At 44.7% G+C, this 25,733-nt stretch overlaps 1 protein-coding gene across 18 annotated transcripts in view; it reads right to left on the minus strand.

Annotated features, from left to right (window-relative positions):
- The window catches only part of HSPG2 (heparan sulfate proteoglycan 2), a 903,404-nt gene that overhangs the window by 13,038 nt on the left and 864,633 nt on the right, over positions 1-25,733 (minus strand). For 14 of the 18 annotated variants that reach the window (XM_085608925.1, XM_085608919.1, XM_085608917.1 and 11 more), the window contains 6 exons: positions 17,681-17,803; positions 14,332-14,388; positions 11,569-11,644; positions 7,692-7,770; positions 3,686-3,727; positions 2,769-2,839 (listed from right to left, as the gene is read on the minus strand). In XM_085608925.1, coding sequence (XP_085465051.1) covers positions 2,769-2,839; positions 3,686-3,727; positions 7,692-7,770; positions 11,569-11,644; positions 14,332-14,388; positions 17,681-17,803 — 448 coding nt within the window. The remainder of the gene's footprint in view (positions 1-2,768; positions 2,840-3,685; positions 3,728-7,691; positions 7,771-11,568; positions 11,645-14,331; positions 14,389-17,680; positions 17,804-25,733) is intronic. The other 4 variants (XM_085608920.1, XM_085608915.1, XM_085608914.1 and 1 more) reach the window with 1 other exon arrangement.

A 25,733-nucleotide genomic window follows, 5' to 3' on the forward strand; every position in this document is an offset into this window, starting at 1 on the left:
CTTTGCTGAGGCTGAATTGGCTAGCGGGATGGGGTAGCTCTGCCAAAACCGTGAAAGGAATGGTAGGGCTGATGGGGTTTGCAAGGAGGGGCAGACAAGTTCAGGGATCGTGATGTAGCCCTGCTTACTTTGAACCATTCCAAAACGGAATCTACCTAGTACCCAAACAGGCGAGTCCCATCAAATGGCATATCCATGTGAGATGATTGGCCATCAGCTGAAAAACCCATTGACCACAGCCAGGCATGGCGGCAAAAACCTATGCTGGTACCAATGGCTCACCCGATTGAATCAGTGGTGTCCAATGCCACAACAAATTGTGAACTTGGGAGAGGTGTGGCGCAGCGTCCAGGGCGATTGACTACTGCGCGCAGGGCTCACAGTTAGATCCCCAGCGCTGGAAGCAGATCAGCTCAGCATCATGTGACTCTGGGCAATAGTTCAATTAATCTCCATGGCCCCCAGCGCCTTGAGACCCTTACAGGTGATTAGTTTGCACTTTACAAATACCGGAGTATTATTATTATAACTTGGCTGCATCACAACCATCCAGAATAGCTTGGGTGAGGCCAGGCTGGAGGTCTTCCGGGATGCATAGTATGAGTTGAGCCACCGAAACCCAAATAGCAAATAGCGGCCCAGCAGGCAACTAGCATTCGTGGATGTGAAGGCCTAGCTGGTGGAAGAAAATACCCTAATAACAACGGTTTCTACTTGTTTGGACTACCTATCGGCATGAGTTGTTTGGAAAGCACCTGGATTCGTCCGGCTAATCAACTTGGCAGTGGCCCGCGAGTCCTTAAAACGCTCCAGAGCACTGTCGGCCTTATCACCAAACAGGCGAGTGCCGTCAAAGGTCATATCCATGAGCAAGCTCTGGACATCGGGCGAGAACCCAGTAGATCGCAACCAGGTGTGGCGACGCAGAGCCACAGTCGTAGAAATCACCCTGCCCATCGAGTCAGCGGTGTCCAAACCACACTGAATAGCGAACTTATCTGCATCTTTACCCTCAGCAACCGCCTGGGAAAGTATAGCCTGGACCTCCTTAGGACACTGAGCCAACACCTGAGCAACGGTATCCCACAACACGTGGGAATATCGGCCCAACAAGCAGGCAGTGTTCACCGACCGCAGCCCCAAGCTGGCCAAAGAGAACAACTGCTTACCGAACTGTTCCAGCATCCTGGAGTCCTTATCCGGCGGAGCCATAGGAAAAGCACTCTGCGACGTCGAGGCCCGGATGACCAGACTCTCAGGCGTGGGATGAGTGGTCAGAAAAGCGGAGTCACCAGGCGCCGGGCGGTGACGCCTGGCGACATTCTTATCCACAGGGGGCCCCGATGGCCGGCTGCGACCAAGTGCCCAACAGGACCTCGGTGAGGGCGTCATTGAAGGGAAGCAAGGGCTCCGACGAAGTAGACGCCGTATGAAGCACCTCTGTGAGGAGGTTAGTTTTGAGGGCCACTGTAGGAAGATTGAGGTTGAGGACCTCAGCAGCCTTTGTCAGACCAGGAATTGAGTAGCGAGACCTGGAGACATGCTGACACCATTATACCCTCTCTGGAATTTAGGAGGGGTGGAAAAGGGAAGATTCCTGCTTTTACTTCGTGTGCTTCTTTTTAGACCTACCCAAGACTGTTCGTGACAAAGAATTGATGTGGTAACAACTTCAGGAATTAAACCTTTCATTCAACAGCACAGAGTCTTCTAATGCTTGGAGACATTGAATTTCATTTCAAGGTCCTGTAGGGCCTTCAGGTTTATCTGGGCACAGTTGCTGCAGGCGTTGGAGTCATGCCCCGCCCCAGGAACCACATGCATTCCCAGGGGATCCGTCACAAACATTTGTTTGCAACAGTCCCTACAAGGTTTAAACCCTGTCATTTTGTGAGGTGACCTTGTCCCTTGCACACTGGCAAAAGAAAATTGAGGAGAAATTATCTGTCAAAGATGAGAGGAATTAGCTCTGGATCCACATCTAGTGGTGCAGAACTCAAGGAACTGACGTCAGTGTGCCCATGTGGCACTGATCTGTGGCCCTGCTCATCACTTCCGGAGCAGAACTATGTTGGTGCGGAGCCACATGATGCAACCTACCGGCATGCAGGAGTACTGCTTTTGAGTTTCCAGATCCAATCTGACTCCTGGAGGAATATTCACAAAGTGAGGAAACTGCAGTTAGAAGAATCTAACAGAAGCCTGTGGTTTTAGGAGGTGACATTTCCCTTATACACTGAACAAATTGGAAAAAAAGAGATGCAAATTCCAGATCTGCATACAAAGGCAAGGAAAGAAAGGAACTGACATTAGCACCCATGGGTGGAGCTTATGTATAGCTCCAGGTGTCACTTCTGTTGTGGAGTGAATTCAACGTGGAGCTGCACAACACCACCGACCAGCATGCAGGGGCTATGTAGAAAAATCTTCTAGATTCAGTTAGATGCCTGGGAATATTTATAAAATGAAGAATCTGCAGTTAAAAGTATCCATCAAAAATTACATCTTTTGTGGCGAACGGTCATCAAACATCGAAGTGTAAAGTTAGGCCATAGTGTTACGGGGGTCAGAAAAACTAAAGAAATATACGCTGCTGATTCAAAAGATTTTGGCTTAAGTTCTTGTAAAAGATTGCTAGAACCTGATAAAAGGTTTGACCACTCAATGCATTTATTGGTGTGCCCCACCACACCATCATTCGCTTTTGACAACATCCTGGTCCCATCAAGGCATTTACCAAGATTTAAAAACCAAACTGCTTTTCTTACCTAAAGACCAGGTGTCCATCTTTAAGTCCAATACTGATGAAGTCTTTTGCCTTCCCACGCTCTTTTTCCTCCTAAAAAAGAAACATTTGGGTACAGCATGACAGGATAATTAAGAATATAAGCAATGATTAAGCAGGTCATCACTGATTTCAAATGTGGTTGAAAACACTAAACCACTGAATGTACCAATAACCTATAAATCACATGAAAAAACAATTTGTGATGGTAGTTAAGGCAACAAGAAATAACTTGCTGTGCATATTAAACGAGCACCACTCAAAAACTCAAGGTGAATGGTGATACAACATCTAATTAAGTTTAAGAAGCCATGCTGCCACGCTTAAATCAAATCAAATGTTTGATATTCAAAGTGTTATAAAAAGTGGTTTACAGAGAGGTTAACACTACTCTCATTTAGCACAGGAGTCAAGATCTAGGGACAAATTAATGCGTTACACATTTTAGTAAAAAATGGTTTAAAGAACTGTTAGTCTGGTCAAAGAGTTAGGCAACCGACAACGTTAAATAAGACCAGCAGTGAGTGAGACTCTCAAAATGTCAAACAGGCTGGAAGGCAGTAACTTGCACAGTACTTGCAAATTAGGCTACCGAGATTGACACAGACTACAATGTAGGCTATCAGGAGGCAGAGATTGAAATGAGCAAAGGTTCAAAGTAGTAAAGAGCAAGTTCTAATCTCTTACAAGTCTAACTGGGGATTAGTGAGACACAACCTGAGCACATAAGAATTTGGGTAGGTATGGTTCTAGATTTGATACTGAACTTCAAGGTGTTCAATCCTCGTCTTGAGGGCCATTGTCAAATTATTGGTGACTAATCCCAATCGAATCTGCCAACATGCTGCCCCCTCCCCCTTGATGAAGTTAATATTTTTTAAGTGCTAGAGCTATAAATACCTCGTTAGTATCATGCTCATCATGGGTAGCCTCATCTGTTACCTGAAGGAGAGATGCGGAACATGGAAGTGAACTGTGTTAGATTACATGCACATAACCAGCAAGCTACATGCAATAGTTAGAAAAACATAAGCGAAAAACAGCCAAGAGCCTTGAATTACCGAGGCTGCAAGTGATCATGTAAACTTAGTAATATCAAACATTCTCCAAAAATGTCTTGAATAGGGTTGTATGCCATAATTTATTGCCAAAACACTGTCAAATAGTTGAAATGTCATGACACCTACGTCAATTTATGGCATGCTATTTATGGCATCTTATTACAAGACTTATATGATTAAAAGTTCTAAAAAACGTAATCAATATCTCACTTTGCTACACGTATATCACAAGGTTTCAGAAACTATTAGAGGGTCAAGACAACTTTGCTGTGTCCTAAGTGCTGGGCCACAAGCAGGTGAGATCGCCCAATGGGAATTGAACTGGTAACCGAGCAGTCATGCATTCTACAGAGCAGCTAAGAAATATCAGTAGTTATAGATGGTGAGAGAGGGAAAAGGTCACAATCAAATTCTGATGCCCCAGAAACCAAAAGCTCACCAACTTACATTTTCTTTGTGCGGTTTCTACTTTCCCAGCTTGCACCAAAACTCAATATTCAGGGAAAAAACCTGCATGAAAAGTAGCATGAGTTTCTACCTAGGGATTATTTTCTATCCTAACTTTGTATATGAATGATATACTCTTTATCCTCCATCTTCTCTCTGCCTAAGTTCCTCTGGGTGGACTCTACTCTTTTACAAGCCTGCAGCCTTCCTCACTTCTAAACTTCAATAGACTAACCATATCTCTAACCTCCCCACCCTATTTACGTATCCCATGTTTCCACTTGCATGCACTCACTGTAACAATTACACCTAACTCCCATTAACTTAATTCACCATTATAAACTGGAGAAAATGATTCAGTTTCTTTAGAGCACAAGACTAAACTGATAACCAACACATTTCAAACAATGATTTAAAACTACTCAGTTAACCACTATGTTTGGGTTATGGAATAGTGTGCTGCCCACCATAAAGTGATTCAACACTTTGTTAGGGGTGGTAAGTATTATATAAATGTAATGGCAATACAGTATTAAAAGTCATGGAAAACCACTGTGACATTGGCTTCAAACCAAAAAAAAGTTTTTCTGTCATGCAAGCACCTGTCACACCAGACATTCTGGCTAGATAAATTAGCCATAAACAAGGATCCTCATAGTGTTTCCCAAAGTAATGAAGTCTGGGTCACCAAAGCAGATTTGTTCCCAATGCCAAATCCTCGGCTGCTACAATGGCGTTGGTCTTTTTTCTACAAAAGGCAGATTAACAAAAGCATAATCAGCCAGACACCAAATTCGTCTTCAGCGCAAAGTAGAGACTACTTTTTAACCTCCACCTTCTGCACAATGTGCAAACTGTTGAGCTCCAGCTCAATAGCCTTATCAATGTCCTCCCAGTGACCTCAATGTCACCCCCATGTCCTACTCAAAGCTAGTGTGTCTGTCTATTTCACCACTGGCAAACAGACACAATCATATTGTAGCCATACTTTATACAAGTGGCTTGTCTTTCTGCCTTATATCAAACTTAAGCCAATTCACATTGTTTACAAAGCTGTGTGCACAAAGAAAATAGACCACCTAGCAAGAAAATCTGCTTTCACCAATCACACCTGCAACTAACTGCAGCACCAACAACATTTTCCAAGAAATACCAGAAAGAAGAGAGAAACCACTGTTTCTTCTCCACCTCTCTCACTCAAGACTTGCTTCCTCATTTGTAATCTTTAGGACTACACTCCTCTATGCATTATTGCCTCTTTTGACCCCTACAAACGTGCATATTTTGTACATATCTCGATCACTGAACACAGTGCAAAATGTACACATTACACACACACACACACACACACACACACACACACACACGCGCACACACACACACACACACACACATCCCCCCACACCATGGCTACTGTTTACTCAGTAAAGTACACCTAACATATTTTCAGTCCAATTTTTATTTGCGCACAGCTTACTTCGACTGTATGCTCCTCCTCACTTGTGAAAACCTACATGCGTTTTGTAAATATTCTACTGTGCTTCTGCTACTGACACCACGTATTTGAACTAATCCGTGATAAAGAATTATCCCCAAATTAAAAGACCCTCTATTATTATGTTGTATCACCCATCAGTGATCATGCACTACATGACAGTGAAGTGTACTTGGGGGGTCACACGTCATGGGATTCTTACTGCTATGGTAAACAATGAACTACAAAGAACTCCCCATCGGAGACACAACTGAGAGAATGTACGTCTTTGACTAGCTATTGAGAAGTCTTTGAATGTTTGATAATTGGCAGAAGATCGGTTTGAGAGCTAGCAAGCATCATACTGTTACAGGCCTTCTCAATACATGACATCAAGAGTTGAGGTTTTTGTAGGCTTCCAGTACAGCTCAACTAAGCCATCAAAATGTCAGAAGATTTCAATAAGCCATGAGCGGTCAATGTTGGGCATTTCATCCACTGCATGACCCTACCCAATCTTGAATGATGGTCAAAAGATGCTGCAGATGGAATGGTCAAAACGAAGGATGGAGGGTATCAACATATGATTCCCCCCCATCCTCCTATTTATCAATGTTATTGGAAAACATTACCCGCCAGATGTTTTATGCAATGCAATCGATTCTTTTTTTCATTTAAGGTTTATGGCCTTTGTCATGACCAAGGACAGTCGGGATAAGAACTGTAAATGCTAAACTACATTGAGGAATCAACCTAAAAACTGAAGGAGGTCAATATTTGTACTCTCTAGGGTGTCACTGCGTGTTCTGGGGTAACTCATGATAAGCCAATATGAAAACATACAAGCTAACAGAAACTTATGCCTAGCTAAAGCAAGAGGAAAGGTCAGATGGGAATAGCCAAATGGTTAACTCCTCTCTAGTAATTGGAACCTCTGTTACTGTGAGACCTTTCATTGGGATGGAGAAATATGTATAATTTGGGTGCACATAACACACAATGCCAAAAACAATCAGTCCCCAAAACCAAGAGTTAGAGACAACTCCTCAAAACTGACTTTTTGAGCAACACTTTGTTGTACAAATCAGTTGAAGATGTAAAGGGTCACGTTGTCCCTTTAAATAAGAACAGTATTTTGCACAATATGCCCTGTCAGCACAATTATTTTGTAAAAATCTGGCAAATTAGTCCAAATTCAGACATTTTCTGCCTAAAGTACTTTCTTGAAACATATTTTCAATTGCTCAGTTGCTCTCCCCTCCCAAATGACTAAAAGTAGACAATTCTTTGCATTGAGAATGCAAAGCTGAAATGATCATTTCCCAGTCTCTGTAGTTTAGTGAGCTACACATGTGAGTTTGATTTACTTCTAGTGACTTGGTTATAGAGGAGTCACTTGTTATTCTAATTCTGTGAGCTGGATCCAAACTACTCCTCAGTGAGGATTATAAAAATTGATAATGTCCGAGCCACTATCATCAAGTGACTAAAATCTGCTTTCTACCATCAGTATCTTGGACACAATAGGAGGTATTCAGCACTCTATTTTTACACCTATTCCTTTTTGTATTTTACAGAGCGCTCATTACTACTCCAAGTCGGATAGGGAAAGAAGAAGTAGTAGTCAATAACAGTTCTCAGTGATTCATTTGTAAATAACTGCAGGGTCTTAACGTTTTTCTTAGGAGTCGTCCATATGCACTCCTGAATGCCAGGTTACCAAATTCCCAGGCTATCAAGTTTGATTTCACCTTATGCCCCTTTCTTCCACCATCCTACACTTTGTTAATCTTACAGGTTCGTTTTAATCTCTGCATATTCCCTTTGTCAATAATTTTCTATCTTTCTACATATATCATTTGTATTCGTTTGGCACATTTTTATTATGATCCCAAGTAACCAACTGCAAGACTTCTATACTCACCACACCCTGCCACATGATGACACCATTGGATGAGGTGGTACGAACTTCTAGCTCAATTGTCTCAGGAGCTTCCGGCCGGCTGAAACAACAAAGTTTTCAATCAATTTAATAAATAGGCTTATCTACTAGTGAAACAAGCATTTCTTTGCATGCATTGGCATGTGTAAAAAGGTAAACATGGAAAACTTTATATAGAGGTGAAAGGCGGTTACTAAGGTAGATTAGATACAAATTCATTCTCACTTACAGAACTTCCCATTATATTGATACACCCCGAAATACAAATATGCATTTCTATGTTTTCTTCTTGAGATTGTCAACTCAACAAACCTGGCCAGGGGCAAACGTAAATGAGCACTTGATTTTTCATATTCAAGATATGTAATCCTCAACCTAGAAAGTATCAAGAAATTAAACTTCGATATCCTGTAATATTTCAGGCAGTGATGGGGACTCCATGTTCCCATGAAAACATGTTTTAGGGACGGCATTCATTGAAAAACGGAGGCCTACTTATTGGACAAATTGTGTGCTGATAGGGGTCAAACAGCAAAAAAATGCAAATGCACAGTAATATGTTTCTAACTGCATTTATTAACTTTCAGGATCCAGTTAATTGCTCTGTAATTGGCAATGGAATCAAATTGATTAATTGATCAAACTGATAAATGATATATTTGTTAAGTATTCAATTGGATTAATAAAGATAATGGTCATAGAACAAACAAACATAATACCACAGAAAAATAACATATACCCAAAACATACTTAAAACATTCATCATTACTGTAGTAGATAGCACGCAGCATATTACAATCTGTTCTTATCCAGTAATAATCATGCCACATTTTCAATTCAGTTGGTAAGAAAAGGCAAGGGGACACAAGATGTAGCAATCAAGAGAAATGTCCTACAGACGGAAAATATCTTGATAGGTTTACAACAGTCTTTTGGATGATTTATCAGTAAGTGCAGTCATGTAACCAGAAAAAAAACCTTTGCAGGGAAGCATATTCTTGGAACCTTCTCAAAATGCTGTGAGTGGGGGAGATGTTTATTACACATAGATTTCACTGTTAAGCAAGTGCTATATATAAACATTTTGCAAAGTTTTAAATGAGAAATTAAACTGATAACATTTTCTTTTTCTGCTCTTAGTACAGGATGCTAGATAAAAATGGATGCTTCTGTTACACAAATATGGTCTTTGAGAGGGATGAATATTTAAAAGGGTAATTTAACATTCTCCAATAAGGAATTACTCCTCCCAGTTTTTGTTTTAGATAGCGAAAACATTACGTTTTTGGTCAATGGCTAAATTTAGGACTCTTCCTCCACCTGGTTACTATTGTATGAATTACTAATTCAAGTTATAAGGCTTCATTGGTCGTTAGCTACAGTCAAGACATTAAAGGCAATTGACACACTGCAAGGGTTGGCTAATATAGAACATGTAGAGGCCTATTGCTGCTGGTAAATGTTGGCTTTATCTACAACAGTTATTGTTGTATAAAAATTGACTTGATGCGTGCAATTTCATGTCTTAATTATGAAATTAATAATTGGGTCCGACTTTACATTTATTATTATGTAGCTGTTTTTACTGAACGTGTTTCTGAACATTTTATCTTTTCTGAGCTGTTGTCTTGAAGAACAAGTTACTTGGGTCAGATAACACTCTTTCTGGTGGACACTAACTGAAGATTCTACACCTTGTGAATTTCCCCTGAAAACTCAAAAAGTAGTGCTCTTTCACACCGATAGGTGGTGCAGTGCGTCTACGTGCCAAGTTTGTTCCACACGAGAAGTGACTAGCAGAGCCGTATATACGTGCCACCCATGTGTGCTGACGTCAGTTTCTTTTGGAAGCTTGTCTACACCTGCAGACCCATAAACAGACTCAAAGGAGCAGTATGCGGATTCATAAAATAGAACCTTTTCAGATTGAAAAGGAGACATAAAAGAGTTAGATGGGGAAGGTAGGAGGGCGGTGTGGAAACCGCTGTTCGATAGTATCCACCAGAATGAGCATTACTGAAGTTAAGTAACTGGTTCTTCTGACAGATGCTTACGACCAAAGATTTCTCACCTTGTCAATAGATACCAATGCAGTCCCTCCCAAGGTGTTGGGTCTGTGGAATAGCTCAGTTAAAGTCAAAATGCCCATCCCGATGAACCTGACTGATGCCCATGTAACAGCCCAACAGATATCTAGGACAGGTACACTGCATGCCAACGCAGTGGTAGCTCTAGGGAAATTAGCCTTTTGACTTTCTGGAGACTGCTACTGAGCCAATGCACAGCAGACCTTAATGCAGAGATCTATCTATTGTGAGAGGGTCCACTTAAACAGCGTATTGCTGTTCTTTAGTCCACAGAAATTCATAGAGCTGATCTCTTAACTGATGTTCCTAGGTGCGATATATGTAAAAGCTCAGCGCTCTCTTGGGGTCCAAACGATTGAGCCGATACTACCTCTTTTGAGGGATGTGGCAGAGCAAAGATGGCCAGAAGAGTAATGGTTTGTCTGACATGAAAAGGTTATCACTATCTTCGGCAGAAATGCATTTCTTAAAACCAGTTTGTCTGGGAAAAGGGTGGTAATAAGGGGAGGCAGAACCAAAAGGGATTGAAGCTCACTCACCCAGCATGCTGAGGTTATTGCAACCAGAAAGAAAGTTCTTAAGGTCAGGAGGCGCAAAGGAAATTGAGCATTGCTTCTAAAGGGGTACACATGAGGAGTGAGAATCAAATAAAAGTCCCACTGTGGCATCACAAAAGGCTTTGTGGTAAACATAGGTTGCGAACCTATGCTTCCTACAATTGTCTTGTGAAAAGAAAATGCATCACAAAAGGTCATTTGAATAAGAATTGCTGATCTAGCAAACGTAAAAAGGGAGAGAGAGACGATAAGTAACGTAACAGTTAACAGTGCCCACTGCAAGTCCTTGCTGGACCAAAACCAAAATAAACAAAGTATCCAATGTTTCGGCCTGCAGTGGGGAGCGGCGGTTCTGCCGTTAGGGCAGAGGAGCGTCACCCCTCCTGCTGCAAGCGGAACGCAGCAGCAAATATAAATTCATAAAATGGTTATTACCATTTTATCTATAAGTTCTGTGCGTGCTTTATTCTAGCTCAAGTACCAGGGCGGGGATGATTACTGATGATTGTCAGGCTGGCAGCAGAGATAATGACTAACACTAAAGTGCACAGTGCACGTCGAACTGGCCGGCTGTCTTGTGACGGCCAGCCCAACCTGCGCACTTCTGACCACATCAATCCGAGCTGTTTTACAGCTGGGTGGATTGTAGTCACAGGCCCCTAATCGGAAAAAGAATGCTGGGTGAGTCTGCTCCTACCAATGCTGGTGCTTCTCTCATGCTGAAAAGATCATAAGAGCAGCTCCAGGATTTGTTAAGTTCATAGGCTTTTCTAAGAAAAGCTGTCAACGCAAAGTCATCAGTCTATTCTTTGTCTGACAGCCGTGAAGAGGCTGGAGTGGAGGCTGAAGGCAGTGACTGTAGAGAATGCAAGTTAGAGGTTAGATTGTCATCTCATCTCATGTCATCAGCTTTCATTGCTGCGGCAACTGTTATTTCCGTGCAGTTTGGCTTTTTTACACTCATTCAGCCAGTCCCTGATTCCGCGATGGTATTATCAAGACTACTGGATATTCTGATTACCTTGCCTTGGGGTACTTGCACCGAATGCCTTGCTCCCTCTCTGGCTAGTTTGGTGATATGTAGCTGTCAGGCACTACCATAAGAAACAATGTGAACACATTTTCCATAGCAAGTGCACCAGAACAACGGGACGCATTAAAACATAGTCAGGATATTCATGTAAGTGCCAATGCATTCTTTAAAACTGCATTTACCTCCTCGGAAACATCTGGCGGGGAAGGGCAATGTATGCATCATCTGAGAAGAAGGACCCATATTGTCCCGGTGCATCTGAAAAAAAAGAGTTTCACAGGTTTGTCACAGCTGGATAAAGGATTCAGTCACATTAAAACTCACACCCTGTAAATAGCGAACTGTTTGCATTCTACTGTAGCATCAACAAAGATAATATGGGCAGAAAGCATACATGCCCATAAGAATAGGAAAGGAAAACTAAACATAAAAGCAGGAATAACAACCTTCTGACAAAGGAAATTAACACTACATTACACCCAAAGCTTACAGGCAATGTTTTAGGGGACTAAAAAGTAGAAATATTTCATGGGACATGCAATCAAATATTTCAGGTGTTAATGAAAGAAAATAAAAGGCATTAATAGATGAAGAGCAAGGGAACAAATCAAGAAGGATAAAACAATGAATTGGATCATACACTTTAAAGTATAGCTTCTAGGAACTTTATAAAGCTAACTGTGCACATTTTGAAGACAATAGAACAAATAACTACAGTACAGAAAATGAGAAAAATGAAAAAGACCATGACAAAGTCAAAAGTGAAAGAATTATGATTGCGACAGAGCAACACCTTTTGAAAAGATGTAGAAAAGAAATATCTTTGAACATAAAGGAAAATTAGGAAGACAAACAGTATAAAGATGACATATAAAGTAGAAGGAACATTAGAAAGAAAAACAAAGCAGATGAAATTGAGCAAATAAGGATGAGTGAAAGAACAGACGAAAGGGGGAGGACAGATGTATCAGGCAAAGAAGAAAGGTTGAAAATAAAAAGTGTCAGTATACGCAAAGAAAGACCACTAGTGAGATGGGAAAACTAAGGAAGATGCCACAGGAGAAAATACAGAATTGATGAAAAATAAGTAAAGGAGAAAATCATTTGAAGGAAAAGCAGAAAACAAAAGTTCACTGATAGTAAATTACTGCAAGATGTATTTGGCTGTACATTCTGGAAAAGAGAAATGAGGTAAAGAATGGAGGTGTGAAATAGGGAACGAAAAATACACTCATGACAAAACATGACAAAGACCTTGAATGAAAATAAATAATCTGACAGCACCTAGATTATATTAAACAGAAGAAGCTAAAAGACAGAACCCATGGTGAGAAAGGTAGAATACTTTTAGGGTTATTATAAAAGAAAAAGGGAACACTAGTTGGAAACAGCTGCAATACAGAAGAAATAAATTAGCTCAATTTGTTTCACAATGCCTGAATATTCAACTTTTAAGTAGGCACTATTTGCTACATTCTGCTGTTTGGAGGTAGTGTGTGATTGTTTTGAGGGATGTTGGATGAGATAACTAAGTCAGTCTGGAAAGGTCAACACTGTACATCCAGTACACAGCAACTGGATGTGTTTATCTATGCAAGACCACTGTCTTCAAGAGTATACTAAGGGCTGGGTAATCCTTGCATTTGCCTTATCGTCATCCACCATCTCCTCCAATATTTTATCTTTCCAGTCCTGTCCCATCACAACTAAATTTATTTCTAGAGAGAATGCAGCTATCTGATACAATCAGTTTATTTCATTTCTATTCTTCGCAGGAACCATCTTTCAAATTCACTGCCTATTTTTCTCCATCAAGTGCTCAGAAGCACATTAATAGCAACTGCTTAGAGGTCCTTGCAGAGGGAGAGTTGGAAGATGGCACAAGTAAGAAAAATAAGGCAATTTTCATAGACTATGTTAGTCCCAATTTTATTCTGACACAGTTTCTTTGGGAAGATACTTCGTCAACTGTAAAAAATCTAATCAAATGGCAAATTAAAATATGTATGGTGCGAGGGTGAAAGGTCATGTGATGAGCTTGACATGGTCTACTTTTGTTGCACTTTCTTTTTTGCACTCCTTGGTTGCCACCAAATAATTGGCAACGGTGAGTGTTTATGGACCATGTTGATGGAAACACAATCTGTGTGTAGAGTTCTCCTTGCAGCAATGACTGAATTCAGCTCACAATGCGCACCCTCATGCACATGACACCTTTATAGCACATAAGCTAAAACAACTAGGTCTGATTTTCTCAGTATAGCACACAATCCTCTTCATGCATATATATTTGTCAAACATCTTTCAAAAGAATCTGTAGCAACTTTTAAATTCTCTTGCTTTGAAAGATTCACTTCTCTCTTCCTGTTTATCTGCCAGTCATTGGCACATGGATTCCAAATGGCACCATGCCATAAGTTTAACCCATATGTGAAACTTTGAGCTAGACCTGACTTTTTAACCAACAGCACTTTATATATAAGGAATTCTATGTATGATCGAATAGGAAAAAGTGAAACTGAAAATGTCACAATACAAAGTGATGTTGCTTAAAAAACAGAAGTAGTAGAAGGTGTCACATGAGACAGTGTCTGCTCTTCTGCTAATCTTACCTCTTTGACCCAAAACAACTACGTTTTTGGCTAGCATTTATGCCATCATCCCTTTCTATACTAGTTCTCATTGTTTTAGTTCCTTAACCATTCTATCATTGCATATCTTTTTAACCATCCAGCAGCCTATCAAACATGGTCATTTCTTTCTTCACCAAGGTTCTATATTTCCTCATTCTTGGCAACTCATTTTGGCTGCTAAATAATACCTCAGCAAGCAATTTTGGATTGCCGCTGGTAACCTTTGGGAGCTAACGTGTCAATGAAAGAATCATTAAGGCAAGGGTTTGGTTAATGTAAAGATATTAAAAAAAAAACATTGGAATACTGTACCATTCCCCCCACTACCCTCTTCGTGCCAATCTGCATCCGGGTTCGCCGCCGCCGTTCCTGTACAGATGCAAACAGCTTGGTTAATCACAGCAAGGTCCAGAGATCCCCTGGTAACCTAAGAGGTTATACGTCCAACATTGTTTTACATCCTTACATTTAATTTAGCTCTCGTCAGTTTTGGTTCTTTGGAATACAGTTTCATCTGTTAAATACCTTTGGAGTGCCCTGCTGCACTCAAGAATTGGATGCAGAATTTACCTTGCATAGGCTTTCTTATTTTATGTCAATATTTTCTCCCCTTATAAAAATGATTGCCCTCTATCAAGGTAAATGCAGTGTGTCAAAATGTGGTTGCCTATTAGCAAGCAGTAGCGATATATTGTCCTATGCTCAAAGGTAAGAGGTGCGATAAACTACTTCTTGGTGAGAGACACAGAGTCCTAAGCATGAGTACAAGAGATATGGGTAGGTAAAGAATTAGAGCCCTAATATCACTGGTTAGAATTGTGATACAAATCTATGAATGGATGGAGATTCATTGTGGTGCTAGTAAGGGCAAGCAATAATGCAGTCTACCACTGATGGCTACAGACAGTATGCCTTAGTAAAGCAGGCCATAATGGGTCATTCTCATAGCAACAGAAAATAGAGGTCTCAGCGATGTCTTGCTTAGAAAGGCTGAGCTATATTCTAGGATCACGTGATTTACCTGCCATGGTTTAGAGATGCAATATCCTACATGCAAATGTCAGAGTTCAAATAGGGAGCACTACAAATGTGGTATTTTAATAAGGAATGCAACACAGACATTGACCTATGGAATGCTACAAACACAATCCACGTGCAATGAAAAGAAAGTGTCCTAGAAAGTTGATACACTACTAGCGAGTTGTGATACCTTACACACAAGTTCTACAGATGTGCTGTCCTGGTAGAGAAAGCTAGAGATGTGAATGGCATTGTAAAAATAGAGAACTGGTGTATTCATAAGAGTTAAAAAAAAACAAAGAAAAGCAATTCTAATCCTGCCACTAGATGGCAGGATTAAGTACATGTGAATCTACTGCAGATTGACATCGGAAAAGTGGCGTGTCTCATATGAGGAAACAGTGCTGGCGTACTGGAGAAGGTCAGAAATGTGGGTCCTCCTGTCTATTCCCAGAAATGTGGTGTCCACCAAGTGAAGATGATGCAGTAGTTGTAGATTTCATAAGAAAAGGAACTATTTACTTATCCAAGCATTCAGGTATTCACACCCAAAGGCTGGATGAGTTGCCCAAATCAAACAGACTCACTTTTATCATTCTTAAACCTACAAAATTAGCGCCAGCTTTCATCCGTCAGTGCTTGCAAACCAGGCCAGCTGACAATGCATAACGCAGGCATTGAGCAACAGGAGGTGGTTTTCCCAAATCAAACAATACAATTTGACATCTAGTCCATTTCTGAGGACTTGTCAATGAACAAACAAATCACATTCTGCACGGTTTCACATACACATGCACTGGGCAGTTACCAGGTTCAAACCTCACGTGATGTCATTGGGTGGGATCAGGTCAAAAGGCATCTGATTGAATTTCACCTAACAGGACTGACCTCACTGATTGCTGTTTTGCATGTCAAAGTGTATAAACTGGATTCTACTGCAGCTTTTCAAGCATAAAGAAAATCTAACAAGCCAGTGACTTCAGAGGTCTTTTGTCTAAAATTAACATATTGGGAGACAGGGATAAAAACTGACCAACAATTTAGGATTTTATTTTTATTTGACAATGTTAGTTTTTCCAATCCAATAACATCTGAAAATTGGGTATTTGGAACGGAGGTGCCACTCAAGTATTTTAAGTATACCTGTCCCAAAAGAAGCCTGCCAATGGCAGGGTATTCCTAGGAGGGGACTATATATTTCAGGCAATGCAGAGAAGCTTAATAAAACCAAAAACAGATGATCCCTGAGAAAAAGCATTTATAAATATGGCTGATTGTTGATTGTTTTGGTTTTCCAAGCCTATTTTAATTATCTTAAGGCATAGGGGTTTCATTATGAAAGCATAGTCATGACCAACAATTACCATTTTAGCTCCTTCATATGCTATAAGTAAATGAAGTTCCTTTACAGACTTCATCATACTAGTAGGGCTCTGAATAAGTACACTGCTCTATTTTCTACTCCAGTTTAATTTGCCTTCTTAGCTCTCTCTCCCCCGCATAATCTTACCTAGTCTCAATTCTCCCTCCCAATGCCCTCTACCATATATTTCTCAAATGTACTTGTTTATCACTGAAAACCTACCACGCTTTGAGTTGAAGCCACCTTCATTTGGGAAAAAAATATTTCTTTTTCTACATTTTAACCTATTTTGAGATTGCCTTGTGTCAGAGCTAAACTGTTCGGTCTAGAGTTCAGATCTTGTTGGCAAATTCAACTCATTTTAGCTAGTCTTGCTGTTCAAAAAAGGCACCTTTCTGCAGTTATACGTCTTGAGATACCAAATACCCTGCAATACATTAGTGATTCAACTGCTGGGTCGGGATTGAAATGCAACATGTCATCAGTAAAAGACTCTCTCCCACTTTTGGGAGAACAAAAGGCCTTCTAGTCTCAAGCCAAACCTCAATTACTCTCAAAACACACCTGCAGCTTAGTTGCAAATATTTCTAATCAACCAATGTTGCTCTATTGAGGAACAAGTTAATGCACAGCTACAAAGGCCTTTATGCCCAGAATGCATAATAGTCCTTTTCTGACTATACATTAGTGTTAACCCTTTCTTTGTCTTTGGTCAAGTCTCTCAGTCTTAACTGATTTTAATGTGTTTGAGCGGTTGTTAGTGCAGGTCATGAAATGGAATGAAAAACTGTCAGGAGAAGGAGATCTCATCCACCAATGGATTATTATAGGTTACACAAATTTTAAACCTTTGAGAATGCTAGTAAACAATATTATATAAACTACAACAAACGGTGGATAAAGGAGTGTATCAACATAATTCTGGTAGGGTATGTCTAGAAAACCAATGTTAAATATAATGATGACTAGTCACTTGTTACACCAAAATTAAATCCATTAAAGTTCCCTGTAAATAGATATACAGCCACTGGTTACGTAGAACCTCAAAGGCCCCCAAGTTACAGAATGTTTTTTTGAGAATGAAAATAAAAATCACACTTTCACTATTTGATATTAACACTAACAACTGATAACAAGTATACGGAACCTCTTCAGGGCAGCAGAGAGAACATCAAACCCACAACTTTACCCACCACAGGAATGAGGCCTCTAAGTTGGGTACGTAGCGGCAGAGTTCCTTTTAGAAACATTGATACAATGACTGGGAGGCAATCCTACCTTGTTCACAATGTGTCCCTGTGAAGCCAGGAGGGCAAATGCAATGGTGGCCTTCACATGTTCCACCATTATAGCAACGGCTGCCAGGTAGGCACTGGTGCACCTTAGTTTCACAGCGATCACCTGCAGTGAAAAACAACACAATCAGACCTCCTGGAAGATGCAGGGTTTAAAGAAACCTAAGTCAGACATGACTCGTAAAACATCCGTATGGAACCAAATTTACAATGGAGAGAGCTGAATATTAGTAATTTGTTGCATATCACTTTAGCGCACAGAGCAAACGCATCAATCAAAGCTACAATATCAGGCCCCAGAAACCAAATGAGCATTCCTTTGTGGGGGGTAGTGGGGTGTCTGTGAAGTGAGTTCAGGTTTCCTCAGAACTTTGGCTATTTGGAGGAAACTGCCCGACTGCACTCAAAAAGGTACTAGTGCGTGTAATCAACATAGATTGTACTAGATTCCACTTCCAAAAGTTCAGGAAGAAGAGGGACACTAGAGGCACAATTGGCTGTTTGCAAGGGGTGTGAGAAAGTAGAGGAGGTTTGGTCGGGATGTTTGGGTTGATGTGTGGGATTGGGGTTTGGGATTTTTGTCCGCTGCCCCAACCTAGCACAAAAAACATGGCAACTTAGTTTCCTGGGTACAGTTTGCCTTATGGTTGATGGAGTCCTTGCTAGGTAGTTGTGCTACAATATTGCTGCAGGCAGCGACTTGATTCTGGATTCCCTCTACTGAGACCAGTTGCCTATACAGGATTGTTTGTTTCGACAAGGGGATCAGGACACTTGAGGTTGTTACAACATAGAGCGATCTATAGGTACATATCACTTATGAGATATTTACATTTGTTAAGTTTTCAGGACTTAAGTTTCTTAGAAACAGTGATCTGGTTACATAGAGAAAGAGTTCAGGGGGGTTTGTGTGTGTGAGATGTATATATTTATTTATGTAAAGTTATAGAACAAGTTACTTACCTTCGGTAATGATGTATCTGTAAGAAACATTAGTTAGTTAGATTCCTCACCTTAGAATATCCCCAGGCGTCAGGCTGGATCCGGGTAGATTTTAGTAGCAATATCCCTTGCGCGTCGCTAGGCGTCGTATGCGGCTCCGCGTCCGTCGTCGTGCGCCGGAATGATGTCGTCGGAGTACTTAGACGCCGCCCTCGCGCGCTGACGTCAGTTCTTATACATAGCTTTCCGCGCAAGGGACGCTGAGCCATGCAAGAGAACGACACTGGTGCCAAAAAATCTAGGGCCCTGAAAGGGAGAACCTTAACCCTAGATGTCGGTTCGCAGAACGGGGAGGCTGGGTGAGGAATCTAACTAACTAATGTTTCTTACAGATACATCGTTACCGAAAGTAAGTAACTTGTTCATCTGAAAGAAACACGTTAGTTAGATTCCTCACCTTAGAATAGATACCCCAGCAATACCAACCCCGGAGGTGGGCCTGCGAACCAAGATCACACCAGAAAGTCCCGGAGAACAGAACGGCCAAAGTGACCATCTCTCCGGACTTGGCTGTCCAGGCAATAGTGCTTGGCGAACGTGTGCAGTGAAGCCCACGTCGCCGCCTGACAGATGTCCTGCAAGGGGATTCCCCGTCCCAGGGCAGTTGTCGCCGCTGTGGCCCGGGTGGAATGGGCTATCAGCCCAACACGAGGGACCTTTTTCGCCAAAGAATAGCAGAGTTTAATACACAACACGACCCATCGCGAGATGGTCCGCTTGTGCACAGCTTTACCCTTCTTCGCACCTACACCCGGAACTGTTTTGTGCAGTCCAAATAAAATGACAGCGCACGTTTTGGGTCCAGACGGTGGAGCCTCTCTTCATCCTTTGAAGGATGCGGAGGAGGAAAGAAGGTGGGCAGCGTGACAGATTGCCCGATGTGAAAGGGAGTCATGAATTTAGGAAGAAAAGAAGGACGTGTCCGGAGGACAACCTTATCCGGATGAACCGAAAGGAAGGGAGGCTTAGCAGACAGAGCCTGGAGCTCACTCACCCGCCGAGCGGAGGTGATAGCCACCAGGAAGGCAGTTTTCAGAGTCAGTAGACGAATGGGACAGTTGTGAGGGGCTCAAAGGGAGCGCACATCAGAAAAGTGAGAACAAGGTTCAAGTCCCACTGAGGCATTACGAATGGAACAGGAGAGAACATATGAGTAATGCCCTTGAGAAAACGGGAGACAACAGGGGACTTGAAAAGAGAAGGCTGATCAGGAAGCCTTAAGAAAGCAGAGATTGCAGCAAGATAACCCTTCAAGGTGCCCAGAGCAGAGCCCTGCTGGGCTAAAGAAAGAAGAAAGAGGAGAACCTCAGAAAGAGGGGCAGAAAGGGGATCCACAGCCTTTGCTGTGCACCATGCCACAAATTTGTTCCACTGGCAGGCGTATACCGTCTTTGTGGAGGGACGCCTGGCTGCCAGAATGACATCACAGACTTCAGGAGGCAAGTCAAATGGCATCAACTGTCGCCGCTCAATCTCCACGCATGGAGGTGGAGGCTGGACAGGTTCGGGTGGAGGACCGTCCCCTGCTGCTGCTGCGACAGAAGGTCCTCCTGAAGAGGCAGTCGTATCGGGGGATCGATGGACATACTGAGTAGCTCGGGATACCAGTACCTTCGTGCCCAATCCGGAGCCACCAAGATGACTTTGGACCGGTCGCGCCTGATCTTCTTCAGCACTCTGGGCAGAAGTGGTATAGGCGGAAAGGCGACGAAAAGCGTCTCCGAGCGAGTGCCGGCTTGGAAATTCCAACGCGCAGAACTGCTGACATTGCGCGTTCTCTTTGGTGGCGAATAGATCTAACCAAGGCTCTCCCCACTGCAGAAAGAGACCTTGCGCCACGTCCGAGTTCAGACGCCATTCGTGATCCATCATGCACCGGCGGCTGAGTTCGTCTGCTCTGGCGTTCAGAGAGCCCGCCAGATGTTGAACCACCAGGGTGATGCCCTGATGTTCCAGCCATGTCCAGAGGCGCAGAGCCTCCTGACAAAGGGTCCACGACCCCACCCCGCCCTGTTTGTTGCAATACCACATGGCAGTGGTGTTGTCCGTGAACACCTGCACGACACTTCCCCGGACAGAGGGAAGGAAGGCTTTTAGTGCAAGTCGGATCACCCTCAGCTCCAATAGGTTGATATGGAGCCGAGTCTCCGCAGGAGACCAGAGTCCTCTGATCTCCACCTCTCCCATATGGCCCCCCATCCCAGGAGGGACGCATCCGTCACTACGACATGCTCCGGTTGGGGTAAGGAGAGGGATCTGCCGCTGACCCAATCGCGATTCGTGAGCCACCACTGCAGCTGGTTTGCAGTGCCCTCCGAGATGAAGACATGGTCGGACAGGTTGCCTCGATGCTGGACCCACTGAAACTTCAGGTCCCACTGCAGAGCCCGTATCCGCCATCTGGCGTGAGGTACCAACAGGATGCAGGAGGCCATCAGCCCCAGAAGCCGCAGCACCAACCTGACCGAAACCCAGGACAGAGGCCGGAAGATGGAAATTAGGGCCTGAATGTCCCGGACCCGCTGTTCCGGCGGATAGACTCGGAACTGCGCCGAATCGAGAACCGCCCCAATGAAAAGGAGATTTTGGGAGGGACTCAGGTGCGACTTGGGCACATTGATGGAGAACCCCAGCGAGTGCAGGAGGTCGGCCGTAGTCTGGAGGTGGGAGACGACTTGCTGGGGCGAGCCCGCCTTCAACAGCCAGTCGTCGAGATAGGGGAAGATTGGAACCCCTGATCGGCGCACATGAGCTGCGACCACCGCCATCACTTTCGTGAACACCCGAGGGGCACTGGTGAGGCCGAAGGGGAGCACGGTGAACTGAAAGTGCTCCTGACCCAACGTGAACCGCAGGTAACGCCGGTGGGCCGGCAGGACAGGGATGTGAAAATAGGCGTCCTGCAAGTCCAACGCTACCAACCAGTCTCCAGGGTCTAGGACAGCCAGAACCTGAGCTAGAGTGAGCATCTTGAACCGGTCCTTCCGGAGGAAGGTGTTGACGCTCCTGAGGTCCAAGATTGGGCATAGGCCCCCTTTGCCCTTCTTGGGAACCAGAAAGTAGTGGTAATAACAACCACGACCTACTTCTGGAGCAGGAACGCGCTCAACGGCCTCTTTGGCCAAGAGGGCGGAGACTTCCTCTCGTAGAAGATGCAAATGATCCCCCGACATACGGTGGTTCAGCGGTGGCATGGCTGGAGGGGTCGTCTCGAAGGGGAGGTAGTAGCCCCTTCCGACGATTTGCAGCACCCACCTGTCAGACGTGATGGAGCACCAGTGGAGCAGGTGATGGCGAACCCTGCCGCCCACTGGCGTTGAATGGGCCTGAAAGCTCGGACTAGGAAGGCTTTGAGGCGGATGCTGCCGGGGTGGATGTGGACTGACCGGCACGTTGACCTCCAGAACCGCCTCAGCGGAATCCACGTCTGCGTGCAGGTTGGTTCTGCGGCCGGTGGCTGGGCGGACGTGAGGAGGCGCCCCTTCCTTGGCCACGAAAGGCGGAAGTTTGCGGCCGCGGGCCGAAAGACCCAAAGACTTGGCCATGGCCCGGGAGTTCTGGAACCGAGCCAGCACACTGTCCGCCATCTCACCAAAAAGGAGAGTGCCATCAAAGGGCATGTCCATGAGGGAACTCTGGACATCCCCCGAAAATGACGTGGACCTCAGCCAGGCGTGACGCCGAAGCGCCACCGTGGTGGAAATCGCCCGACCCAGCGAGTCCGTGGTGTCAAGTCCACACCGTATGGCATGCCGTGCTGCATCTCGACCGTCAGCAAGTGCTTCAGTGAGTCGCGTCCGGGCCTCCACCGGGCACAAGGGCAGCACGTCCTCCACCGTATCCCACAGAGAGTGGGAATAACGGTCCAAAAGGCAAGCGGTATTTAAAGACCGCAGCCCCAAACTCAGGGACGAGAACAGTTTCTTGCCAAACTGTTCCAACCTCTTGGATTCCCGATCCGGAGGAGCGGACGGGAAGGAGGATTGGGAGGTTGAGGCCTGGATAACCAGACTCTCGGGTGGTGTGTTGGGAGAGGAAACTGGGGTCGCCCGGAGCAGGGCGGTGGCGCCGGGCAACGTTCCGGTCCACAGGAGGGACTGTGGAGGGCTTGGACCAAGTGCCCTGCAGAACGTCAATGAGGGCCTCATTAAACTGCAGCAGAGGCTCAGTGGAGCTTGCTGTTGGTTGAAGGACCTCTGTGAGGACGTTAGTCCTCACGGCCACAGCAGGCAACTCGAGCCCTAGGGCTTCGGCCGCCTTGCGTAGCACCACTGAGAAGGCTGCACCCTCCTCCGAGGCCACATTCGGAGGAGAGATGAAACCAGCGTCCGGGGAGGTATCAAGACCGCTGGCATCTCCCAATTCCTCTGCCCAGTCCTGAGAAAGTTGGGCCTGAGCGGCCATAGGGTCTTCAGACCCCTCCCAGTCGCCCTCGTCATCCGATTCCTGATAAACAGGAGGAATGATCGGAGCCGGGCATTAAATGAAGCGTTCACCAATCGGCGCTGGTAGCGGCGCCGCGCCGGCGTCGGGCCCGGACCGGGGCTAAACTGGGGAACGACGTCGTCCGGGGACAGCATCGGAGGTGGAACTGGTGTCGGCGCCGGCGGAGGAGGCGTCGTGAGGTCGACCGACGCCGACCGAGATCCAGGCCTGGATCCCTCGGGGACCTGCGGCGTCGGGGCTGGACCCGTCGATGGCGCCGGGGCCGCCGGCACGCGAGGTCGCCCAGTCGAACCTGCGGGGCCCGAAGGCGCGCCTACAGGCGTTGACGGCGGAGCCAGGCCTCTCATGGCCGAGAGGAAGGCACTGACTTCCGCCGGAGTCGCGTCAGTCCCAGGGACCGGCGGGTATGGGGACGGACGCGGCTCCTGCGGCTCCGACGGAACCGCGGGGGTGGGACCACCCTGACCCTCAGCCGAGTCGCGCGACCGGCGAGGGGAGTCCGAAGAGCGATGTCGTCTCTTGGACTTCTTGGAGTGCTTCGACTTACCCAAAGACCCCGACGAGCGATGACGATGGCTGGGGCTCCGCGACCGGTCCTTGGACCTCCTCCTGGACCGGGACCGAGAGCGGCGCGGAGCCGAGTGCCGAAGCTCGAGAAGCTTACGGGACCGCTCCCGCCTAGCTTTCGATGTCAAGGCCTGGCAATCGAGGCACGACTCCGCGTCATGGTCGGCCCCCAGGCAATAAAGGCACCGGCGATGGTGATCCATCACCGACATCAGGCGATGACAGGCGTCACAGGCTTTGAAACCAGGCATCCTAACGGCACCAGAGTCGAGTCGATAGACCAAAATAAGTAAAAAAAGTTAGTCAAAAAATGACTAGGGGTAAGCTCTTCCCGGATCGGCGCTTATTGGCGCGGAAAAAAGAAGAACTGACGTCAGCGCGCGAGGGCGGCGTCTAAGTACTCCGACGACGTCATTCCAGCGCACGACGCTGACGACGGACGCGGTGCCGCAGATGACACCTAGCGACGCGCAAGGGGTATTGCTACAAAAATCTTTCCGGATCCAGCCTGACGCCTGGGGATATTCTAACGTGTTTCTTTCAGATACAACATTTAGTGCTCTGAAACTCATAACACTTAACAAAACTGTTTGTCAGGCGCTCACTAAATTCTGCAGACCACAGTGATCAGCTGGGTGACAAGGTAGAAGTGGTGGAGCCCTGTTTTTCTGTTTTCTCTCTTATCTCATTTCCTTTTCCCTGCCTCTACCGCTGCCCTTCATATTCCAGCATATGTGGTCAGTATTAGCAGAGGTGGGAGTTGTGGGATGGAGAATAAAGACTGCTCTTGAGACCAGTGCATAAGGTTGGTGCCAATCTGGCATGAACTTAACCCCATGGCTGTCTGGTTGCTAATCCTCAGAGCAACATGAAGAAAAACTGAAACACCAGCGTTGACAGCAAGAAGGAAGCACATGTTGCTGGGGTGGCTGCAAACTACCTGTGGTATTACAGCACTGAAAGCATCAATCTAGCATTAATAGACTCTTGCTGCTTCTAACACTAGGGGGCTCAGTCTACATGCACTAAGCAGTCCTAGTCTCTTCTATAGAGCAGGCCTGAAGGCCCTAGTGACTGTAGTGTTAGTGGGTTTCGACAGTATGCAGCATATATATACAATGGTGATTTACATACAGGGTACAATATGGATAATGAATGGTCACTATGATTTACAAAACAAGGCAATATACAGTATGGCACAGCTGTGATCCTTTAGTTGCCAGGACAATGTGGATCCAGGCATGTCAATGATGCTTTTACATAGCTTGGTTAGGCAATGTAGATTAAGCTTGCCCTATAAACTTTAAAGCTGGTGTGACCATTTGTGCCAGGGTTGTTTTTGGTTTATTTATTTTAGAGTTTTATAACGCACAAACGCATCCCAAGGGCATCAGAGCACTGTACATAGAACAACCATCGTCCGTTACAGAACATATATGGTCCAAGGAGTTTGTTGTCACTTGTCACTTTCCAGAGACTCATTTAAGAGGCTCAAGACTCCTATGTTTCAGAAGGAGTGTGTCAGATGGTACCTCAGGCCATCCTTGTTCTCGGTCCTTACGGGAGGAATCTGTTAAATAGCATCATTTTAACCTCTTTTCTGAAAGATATGGCTGAAGGGTTCGTTTGAATCTCACATGACAGACAGTTCCATATTCTCAATGCGGACCTGAAGAAAGTAAGGTAGTAGGTCTTTATCTTTCTGAATCTCAGGGGTTCAAGTCATAGGGACTTGGCACTCCACAGGGAGCAGCTACCTCCCAAGATTGTGAGCTTCCGTTTAAATTACAATAATGCATAGTTCTGCAGGGCTTTGTGCTTGAGGCGCGCAATTTTCAGCTGGATCCTGGCTTCAAAAAAGAACCAGTGGAGAGTCTTGAGAGATGGTGTGATATGACCAAAGCATTGTGTTACTGTTCTCAATCCTGATGAGGCGTTAAGGGTTGCTTTGTGTGGAGCGGTGTGTGATTTTACTAAACCCATCAGGGTAGCACTCTCGTAGCCCAGTCTGGATACGACTA

The sequence above is a fragment of the Triturus cristatus genome, chromosome 1_2, assembly GCF_964204655.1.
Source record: "Triturus cristatus chromosome 1_2, aTriCri1.1, whole genome shotgun sequence".
Classification (NCBI taxonomy): domain Eukaryota; kingdom Metazoa; phylum Chordata; class Amphibia; order Caudata; family Salamandridae; genus Triturus; species Triturus cristatus.